Below are 10,194 nucleotides of genomic sequence, written 5' to 3' on the forward strand. Positions count from 1 at the left end.
CGGAGCGGGCCGGGGCAGAGCCGGGCCGGCCCGAGCGGGGCCGTTGCGGGCGGCGGGGCCGCGCGGAGGCGGAGGCGGCCATGGAGGGGCTGGCGGGGTACGTGTACAAGGCGGCCAGCGAGGGCCGCGTGCTCACCTTGGCCGCGCTGCTGCTGAACCGCTCCGAGAGCGACATCAAGTACCTGCTGGGCTACGTGAGCCAGCACGGCGGGCAGCGCTCCACGCCGCTCATCATCGCCGCCCGCAACGGGCACGCCAAGGTGGTGCGGCTGCTGCTCGAGCACTACCGCGTCCACACGCAGCAGACCGGCACCGTCCGCTTCGACGGGTACGTGCGGCCCGGCCGGGACAGCCCCGGGCGCGGCCACGGCGGGGCGGGCAGGGCCTGGGCTGAGGGGAGCCCGCTCCGGGAGAGCGGGGCTGGGAGGGCCGTGCGGGCCTCTTGCGGCTCGCGCTGCTCTGGGGCTTGGTGCGGCTTGGGAGCCCTCTCCAGCTCGGAGTGTTCCGTGACCTGATGGTCCTTGCGGGGTCCTTCCAGCTCAGCGGTCTGGGACTTGGTGGTGCTTCTGTCCCTCTTTCAACTCGGGCTCTTCTGTGACTTGGTGGACCTTGTGCATCTCTTCCAACTCGGACTATTCCCTGACTTGATGGACCGTTGTGCGTTCTTCCCAACTCAGAGTATTCCGTGACCTGGTGGTCCTTGTGGGTCCCTTCCAGCTCTGTATTCTGTGACTGGATGGTCTTTGTGGGTCCCTTCCAACCCCGGCTATTCCGTGATCTGTGACCACTTCCCTGCCCTCCCTGGGCCTCAGCAGATTTCCAGGAGGATCTGTTCCCTGATTTTCCCAGGCGCAGAGGGGAGGCCCTCCTTTCTGCTGTTTTTAGAAGTGAATTCGTTACATCCACACCTGAACATCATGTGGGTGTTAGAGACCATAATGAGGTCACAGTTTGGTGATTTTGTGGTAAAAATGCCCGTGTGGTTGGAGATCCCACCCGACGCTTTACGAGCCTTTTCCATTTAGGAATTCCCCACCTGAAGCTGTGGACAGGATAATATTCACCACAGCCCAGAGAGGCTCTGCTGGGCCAGAGTGGCTTTTCTGGGACATTTTTGCTGCTGCAGGTGACAGTGGCATCGGGGAGGGGTTCTCACACATTTTTACATGCAGAACCCCTTCCCTGCGTGGTTTGATTTTTATTCCTTCCTTTTCCCTCCCAGCTGTTAATTTTTTTCCCGAGCAGAAGCGGGATGAGAATTCCTGGGGTGAGCTTTGCCCTGAATGCAGCTGGAGGAAAGGCAGCACATGCTCTGCCGCTGGATTTTTGCCTGGCTGGGGTGGGGGTGTGTTTTCCAGAGACCGTGCCTGGCACAGATGAAAGGAGGAGTTGTCTGAGGCACAATGGATGCAGTGGAGAGGAGGAGAGGAGAGCCCGTGTGATCCCCAGGGATGGTTGTGCCTCAGATAAGGTGGCTCAGCAGCTCCTCGCCTTTGGGCTTTTCGCTTGGAACCTCAGCATGCCAACGAATCACCTCATGCTCGTTAACAAATCCTCTCTCCTGACTTTCCCGCTGCTTTAATACGGAAATATTGTAGTGGGATCATTTACAAAAATCAGGAACTTCTTACTGGGAGTTCTCTCTGCAATCTTAAAGAGCCTCTGGAGGTGCTGGATTTGCAAACAGCCACGGCTGTTGCTGTTTTGGTACAAGAACTTCACCAATTGATTAAAAACGACTGTGAAAGTGAAATTTAAGGTGAACTTTTATGATATTTTAACTCTGGGGAATGTGGCTGTTTGGGCACATGGAAATATTTGTCCTTCCTGTGTGTTTGGGGCGTGCCTTGAGGGTGTATGACCACTGCCTGTTTCTTCATAAAATCCTTCAAAAAACAGGGAATGGGAAGGACAAATCCTTTATTTGGTGCACTGGGTTGGGGAATGAAATCAGCTGAAAAGGAGGGATCTGTCCTCTCATTTCCCCGTTGTCTGCGAGGCCGCCGTGTGACACAGATCTGTGGAACAGCCAGCTCAGAACTTCTGCTTTTCTAGGGTTTCTTTTCTTCCTGAGGTTCTGTTTGTGTCACCAGGCTGCCGGGCCGGTGCCCGGTGTGGGATCTCGAACACGGAAGCGCTGGCGGATCTGCAGCTCAGGGAGAGGGAACAGGGGAGGTGATCAGAAATTTTGAAGCCAGTTTTGCTGCCAGGGCTGTTGCTGGTGTCTAAATCTGGGGGTTTTTTGGTGTCAAAATACCCATTTTAAGCTTTCTGTTGGCCTTTAACATGTCGCTTTGTGGCATTGAAGTGATAATTTTAGAACTCTTCTTCCCAGGCCTCCCTAAGCTGAGGCTGGAGTTTGTAAATGGGATCTTCAAGGTGGCCAAACCCTTTGGCTGCTTTGAAGCTCCAACTTCCAGCGCTCCTTCCCTCGGGAGCTCCGTGTGCTCCATCAGCCTCATTCCTTGGCCGTGCCGATCCCGGCGAGTTCCTTGAAATCCAGGAATGGGCAGGCTGTAAAATACCTGTTGGTGGCTGGGTGTGGGATGCTTTTGGAAGAGCAAAATTCCCTAATTCCCTGTCCTTGTTCTGTTCCCAGCTTCGTCATCGACGGGGCCACCGCGCTGTGGTGCGCGGCCGGGGCCGGCCACTTCGAGGTGGTCAAGCTGCTGGTGAGCCATGGCGCCAACGTCAACCACACCACGGTGACCAACTCGACGCCGCTGCGGGCGGCCTGCTTCGATGGCCGGCTGGACATCGTGAAGTACCTGGTGGAGAACAACGCCAACATCAGCATCGCCAACAAGTACGACAACACCTGCCTGATGATCGCGGCCTACAAGGGCCACACGGACGTGGTGCGCTACCTCCTGGAGCAGCACGCCGACCCCAACGCCAAGGCCCACTGCGGGGCCACCGCCCTGCACTTTGCCGCCGAGGCCGGCCACCTGGAGATCGTCAGGGAGCTGGTCAAGTGGAAGGCGGCCATGATGGTCAACGGGCACGGCATGACGCCGCTCAAAGTGGCCGCCGAGAGCTGCAAGGCCGATGTGGTGGAGCTGCTGCTGGCTCACGCCGACTGCGACAGGAGGAGCAGGATCGAAGCTCTGGAGCTTCTGGGGGCCTCGTTTGCCAACGACAGGGAGAACTATGACATACTGAAGACTTACCACTATTTATATTTAGCCATGCTGGAGAGGTACCGCGACAGTGAGAACGTCATCGAGAAGGAGGTGCTTCCCCAGATCGAAGCTTACGGGAACAGGTCGGAGTGCAGGACCCCTCAGGAATTAGAGTCCATTAGGCAGGACAGGGATGCCCTTCACATGGAAGGCCTCATAGTGCGGGAGAGAATCCTGGGCTCGGACAATATCGACGTCTCCCACCCCATCATTTACCGCGGCGCGGTCTACGCGGACAACATGGAGTTCGAGCAGTGCATCAAGCTCTGGCTCCACGCGCTGCACCTGCGGCAGAAAGGAAACAGGAACACCCACAAGGACCTGCTGAGGTTCGCTCAGGTCTTCTCCCAGATGATCCACCTGAACGAGCCTGTGAAAGCCAAGGACATCGAGAGCGTCCTGCGCTGCAGCGTGCTGGAGATCGAGCAGGGCATGGCCCGCATCAAAACCACCCCGGACGCCGACATCCACACGGCCACAGACAACTACGAGTGCAACATCTTCACCTTCCTCTACCTGGTGTGCATCTCCACCAAGACGCAGTGCAGCGAGGAGGACCAGTCGCGCATCAACAAGCAGATCTACAACCTGATCCACCTGGACCCGCGCACGCGCGACGGCTCCAGCCTGCTGCACCACGCCGTCAACTCCGGCACGCCCGTGGACGACTTCCACACCAACGACGTGTGCAGCTTCCCCAACGCCCTGGTCACCAAGCTCCTGCTGGATTGCGGCGCCGACGTCAACGCCGTGGACAACGAGGGCAACAGCCCCCTGCACATCATCGTGCAGTATCACCGGCCCATCAGCGACTTCTTGACGTTGCACTCCATCATCATCAGCCTGGTGGAGGCCGGTGCCCACACGGACATGACCAACAAGCAGAAGAAGACCCCCCTGGATAAAAGTACCACCGGGGTGTCCGAAATCCTCCTTAAAACTCAAATGAAGCTGAGTCTCAAGTGCCTGGCTGCCCGCGCCGTGCGGATCTACAACATTAGCTACCAAAACCAGATCCCCAGGACTCTGGAAGAGTTTGTCCAGTTCCACTAGGCCGTGTCCAACCTTTTGTGGTGGTGCTATCCCGGGACGACAGCAGAATACACCCGTGTCCATGAAGTTGTTTTTCTCCATTCCTTTGGTTTTGGGTTCCTCTGGATTCCGTCTGCGGCCGCGGTTCTCGGGTGGAGATGGTGGAGGGCGGGGGCGGCAAAAGCCACGTCGTTGTCCTGTCGTTGAATCCGATGTTTGAGATTCTGGTCCTTTCTTTTTCCGATTAAAAGAATTGCTTTTTAGCTCTTGGTTTTCTAAACAACACAAAAAGAATCCCCCAGGTAACTCCTGTCGAATGTTTCGTGTCCGATACTCACGAGTCGCAGATTGGATTGAAACTCCTCGCGGTGAGGTGGGGGAAAAAAAAAAATTGGGAATTCTGTGGGAGTTGGTTAAAAGTGGAGTTGTCCACACCCAGAACAGTGCGTTGCTCTCGTACCTCACCGTGCTTTTATGCCTTTCAGTTCGTGCTGAAGATGTTGGTAACGTTTTAAAAGTTGTGTTTGGATTCGGAATTCCCTTTTTGAGCAGCAGTTATCAGCAGCTACGGAGGCGAGGGACGCTCCGTTAGGAAGTGCAGGTGGAGATGCAGCTCTGAGGGGCTGAATTCAGTTCTTACCAAGCTCTTCACTGACACTGCTCCAGTAAGTATTGAATAGCCTATGGACAAAAAACTTCCACGCTGACCAAAAATAACCGGAATCATCGTTTGTTTTTCCGTAGCTCCGTCGCTCCTATCCACACATCATGCATGATCCCTAGAAACTGGGTAGGGAGTTGGTGTTTGTGTGTGTCCCAACATTTCAAACTGCTTTTAACTTGGGTTTTTTCTGTTGTTTCAACGCTCAACACGCACCTTTCTTTGACTCAAAGTCTGTCCAACTGCACTCTTGGATTCCAGATGCTGGATCTTCCTAACGGAGCAGTCTGTCGCCAAAGAGAGTCTTCCTTGAACCTGGCTTTTCCAAGAAGCATTGGAATCTGTGCCTCCCTGAATTGGACTCGAGGATTTTTCATGGTTTTTACTCCTTCCAGTAGGAAAATCTCTTCTTAAAACTGATTTTTATGAAATTCTCCTCTCATCAACCTCTTTGCTGATGAGCGAGTGATTGTACAGGAACGTTGTTGCTTGAGAACTTTGGGAGAAGTGGCAGATGCTCCGAGAGGAAAATGTCACTTGTTGGGACAGGCTCCTGAAACCTCTGTTCCTTTCCCACGCAGCTTTTTAACCGTCAGGATGAACAAATGTTCCGTAGGGGTTTTTTAAAAACAATCCGGGTAGAACTTTCAGGCGAGATTTGGGCACACGTTTCTATTTGTATGACAAAGAAATAAACATTGAATGTGGAATTTGCTTGGAATTCCTGATTCTTGTGCAGGGCTGAGCGCTGGGTGCTGTCTCCTTCGAGGGAAAAGCTTTAAGATCAGGTTTAGGATCAGGTTCTCCAGAGAAGCTGTGGCTGCCACATCCCTGGAGTTGTCCAGGGCCAGGTCGGAGCAGTTTGGGAGAGTGGGAGGTGTCATTTTCCTGAGGAGAGGATTCCAAAGCAGCTGTGAAATTCCTGGCAGTTGATTCCCAAGCACTTCCAAGAGGAAGTGCTGTGGGTGGAGCAGCTGCTGGGAAAGGTGTGTCCCTCGTTGTTACCTGCTTCCCAATGAATTCCTGCTGCCTGGTGTCATGGAATGCTGTCCTGCCACCTTCCCTGTGCCACCAAAAGCTCTTGGCAAAGGAGAGGGAATACCTGTGGATGCAGCAAAGTCCATCCCAGCCTTTGGAATCCCAGGACCTTCTCCATGATCTGGAATTTTTTTTCCAAGCATTGGAGCTTGCCCTTGCTCACTGTTACTTAAAGCTCCTGATGAAATTCCTTGGAGCCTCCAGGTGCTGTTTTCCCTGGGAAAAGCACAGAGCGAGGTCCCCGTGCCGGGAGGAGCTGGGTGGTGCCCGGGGTTGGGATGTTGTTGATGGAGTGGGATCAGTGCTGGGAGAGCTCCGGGAGAGGCAGAAATAAACCCGGCCCAGCTGAGCCCAGGCCGGGCTGGGAGCTGAGCCAGGCCTTGGAATCCCGATCCCGCTGTCCCGAGGGATCCAGAGGGGCAGAGCCACCCGGGGGCTGGGGACAGCCGTGCTCAAACCCCACCCTCGCTGCTGCCAGGACTCCCAAGGTCCTGAGGTGCCTGGAAATCCGGCATTCCCGCTGCTTCCTTGGGAATATCTGAGCAGGCCAACGGGAGGTGGGGCAGCTGCATCCTGAGCTCCACAGAAATGTGGGAATTGTGTCCTGCAGTGATCCCAGGGATCCGTAGGGAGAGGTGTGGCCTCAGCATGGCGCGGGATGGGCATGGCCGGGCACTGGGAGTGGGCAAGGAGGGTGGGAATTAAATATATAAATCCACTTGTGTTCTATTATATATCACAGTATATATATTTATATTTAATATTTACATATAAAAATTATATATATATACATATATATTAAAAATACATAAAAGATATATATTTATGTATATATATACGCACACATATTATATATATATACACATATATTATATATATACACATATATGAGAGATATATATAAATGCATATATATACATGTATAAAAATATAGAAATAAAATACACAAAGATTTTATATTTATATATTATGTATTTTATATAAAATTTTACATGAAATACATATTATATAGATTTTATATAATATTTATATAATATATAATTTATATAATATACATAATATATATATTACGTATAATATATATAATATATGTATTTTCTATATATAAATTTAGAAATATAAAATCTATATAAAATGTAAATGCATATATGAGTGTGGGTGTAGACATATGTATATAAATATATACATATAAAATACATCTATGCGTGTGCACATATATATAAAACAGCTACAATTATATTTATATTTATTACAGGGAGTTATATATATATCACGTATATATAAAATATATATATATACACACACACATATATAAAAATACACAGAGTGCTCTCAGCACAGCATCTGCTGTGATCACTGGAAGGCTTGAAATGCTGGCTTTGACTCATATAAATATACATATACATAAAATATCTATAAATGTATATAAATATCTAAAAATATATATAAACATCTGGGTGTGTGCACGTGTAGATGCACATTCACACACAAGCATATAGACACTCCACAAACTGTGTAATTGATATATATATAGATATATATTATAATTTTATAGGTGTGTAAGAATTTTATGTGTATATATATGCAGACACATGCATGTACTCACAACCTAATGCGTCATCTGATAAATGTATATATACACATATACACATAATATACATATATACACAGGTATATATATATATATGTATGTAGTGTATCCATATATAAACACATGAATACACACTACATGTATAGAAAGCATATATAAATATATATTGTTGATATACATATATAGTACAAAATATATATATACATTTTTATCGTACATAAACATGTATATACACCAGTTATATATAGAACTATATGCTCTATATACTTATATATCTATATATGTGCACGAGATAGTGTATATAGGACTATATACTCTATATATATAGATATATATATAGAGTATATATAGATATATATAGAGAGATATATATAGATATATAGAGTACTATATCTATATCTCTATGTCTATATCTCTGTATCTATATATCTATATCTATATATCTATATACATCTTTATGTCTCTATATACTATATCTATAATATACTCGGTATAATATATAGGATATGTTATATACAGCACATAAATATACCTCTGTGTGTATATATGTTTATATATATGGATGTATATGCATGTATTTTTATATACAATATAGAGTACAAAAAATATATATGTACGTTTATATCGTACATAAACATATATATACACAAGTTATATATAGAACTCTGTATACTCTATATATTTATATATATGCACATGAGATGGTATATATAGGACTATATACTCTATGTATCTATAGATCTGCACACGAGATAGCACATATAGAACTGTATGCTCTATGTATAGGTCTATATATCGATACCTATATCTATATATCTATATATCTATATATCTATATATCTATATATCTATATCTATACATATCTCTCGATATACCGTAATATACTCTGTGTAATATATATAGAATATATTCTATAGAGCACATAAATATACCTCTGTGTGTATATGTGTTTATATGTATGGATGTAAATGCATATAGTTTTATATCTAATATATATAAAGATGTCATTATTAGTCTATTTCTTACCTGTATATGTATACATATACTCATATTTGTATATTTATGTGGTTTTATATATATTCTATATATATACATACAGTATGGGGTATTTGTTCTCTATATAGCATACAGTAGTAGTATCTATATTAAATATTATATATATTAAATATATAAATTAAATATAAATTATATAGCTAATATAAAGAAATAGGCATATAATTTAAATAAATAGATTACATCTATTATATTACAGATAATAGATACATAAACGATCATATATATAATATTTATTATATATTATAGATAATGTCGTGTGCATGTACATATAAAAATAAATATGTGTGTGTAAATATGCATGAAATATAAAGAATTATATATGAAATATAAAGATTCTATATATCTTAAAATATATATTCATAGATATATAACTCATGTATATAAATATGAATATATATTTTGGTAAAAATATATGTTTAGTTATATCATATATAAAATATATATTAAAAATAAATAAATATATAATAGAATAGATAATATATATTTTATATATAATATTATATTATATATTATATATATAATATATAAATATATAAGAATATATGTTTATATTTATATATAATATGTATATCATATGTATATTATATGTGTATTTTATTATATGTATATTTTATTATATATATTATATATAGTATATAATATATATCCTATATATGTAGCATATATTATATATGTTATGTATAATATATATTTATATACATATATAAATATATAAAAATACATAACCAGAGATATTAAATATATATAAATATATATTTTTATATATTTTAAGATACATAATATGTATATAATATATATTAAAAAAGATAATTTTTACATATAAATGCACATCCATTAGAAAAGATCTATTTTTATGTACACATGTATTTAGGGTTTCCCGGAGCATCCTGCCCATTCCTGGCTGCTCTCCAGCTCTTTCCCTCCGTTGCAGGGATCCAAATCCTGGGAATGCGGGAAGGCAGGAGGGACGCTGTGCGATCCGCCAGGCCTGAGCTGGCACAGGAATCCCAGGGTTTGGGCTCTCCGGGGTATCCCTGCACCCCAGCCGGACCCCTGAGCTCCCGATCCATCAGAAACTCGGACATGCAGAATTCCCACTCCGGCTGAGGATGGAAATCTGATTTTGGGAGGTTTTTCCCCACATTTTATACCAAGTTTGGTGCTCCCAAAGGCTTCATCCGACTTCTCATCGCACCTGAGAGCATCCCTTCAAAACAGCCTGGAAAAGCCGCCCATGCCACAGAAATAAAGGATGGGAAAAGTCTGGGATCCATCCTCCTCCCCTGATCCCAGAGGGATGGGAGCAGCCCCGCCTCATACCCGTGGAAGGAAGGGAACAGACACCAGGAATTTTTAAAATACCGTATTTTTAATCCTTAAAAAATACCAGGACAGTATTTCCCGAACCTCATCCCGCATCCAGAAACATCCGCTTCCCTTTCCTCCATAAAATTAATATTAGCATAAATAATTCTGCTATGCCAGGGACACATTCCTGCCCTTAGATTCCCATGATTTCCATGGCTCCAGCTATGTACAGGTATGATACAGGTGGGGGCCCTCGCTGGCCACCAGCTCCCCAAACTGCTCTGCCGGGACGAAACTCATCAAACTGCTTTTAATTAATTAATTA

General features: G+C 44.9%; 1 protein-coding gene across 1 annotated transcript; it reads left to right on the forward strand.

Moving 5' to 3' along the window:
* Positions 1 to 30: 30 nt before the first annotated feature.
* Positions 31 to 5,585, forward strand: FEM1B (fem-1 homolog B). The gene is made up of 2 exons (XM_042039378.1): positions 31 to 328; positions 2,600 to 5,585. The coding sequence occupies exons 1-2, from the start codon at positions 81 to 83 to the stop codon at positions 4,233 to 4,235; spliced, it is 1,884 nt and encodes a 627-aa protein (XP_041895312.1). The 5' UTR covers positions 31 to 80; the 3' UTR covers positions 4,236 to 5,585.
* The last annotated feature ends 4,609 nt before the right edge of the window (positions 5,586 to 10,194 follow it).

This window comes from Corvus kubaryi, unplaced genomic scaffold, assembly GCF_017639235.1.
Source record: "Corvus kubaryi isolate FWS band 111438036 unplaced genomic scaffold, C.kubaryi_AGA036_p1.0 37394, whole genome shotgun sequence".
NCBI lineage: Eukaryota > Metazoa > Chordata > Aves > Passeriformes > Corvidae > Corvus > Corvus kubaryi.

Excerpts from the sequence above, each read along its gene's own strand:
- FEM1B (XM_042039378.1), top strand. The coding sequence starts at position 81 with ATGGAGGGGCTGGCGGGGTACGTGTACAAGGCGGCCAGCGAGGGCCGC. Across the intron at positions 329-2,599 it reads GGCACCGTCCGCTTCGACGG|CTTCGTCATCGACGGGGCCA; the intron begins GTACGTGCGGCC and ends TTCTGTTCCCAG.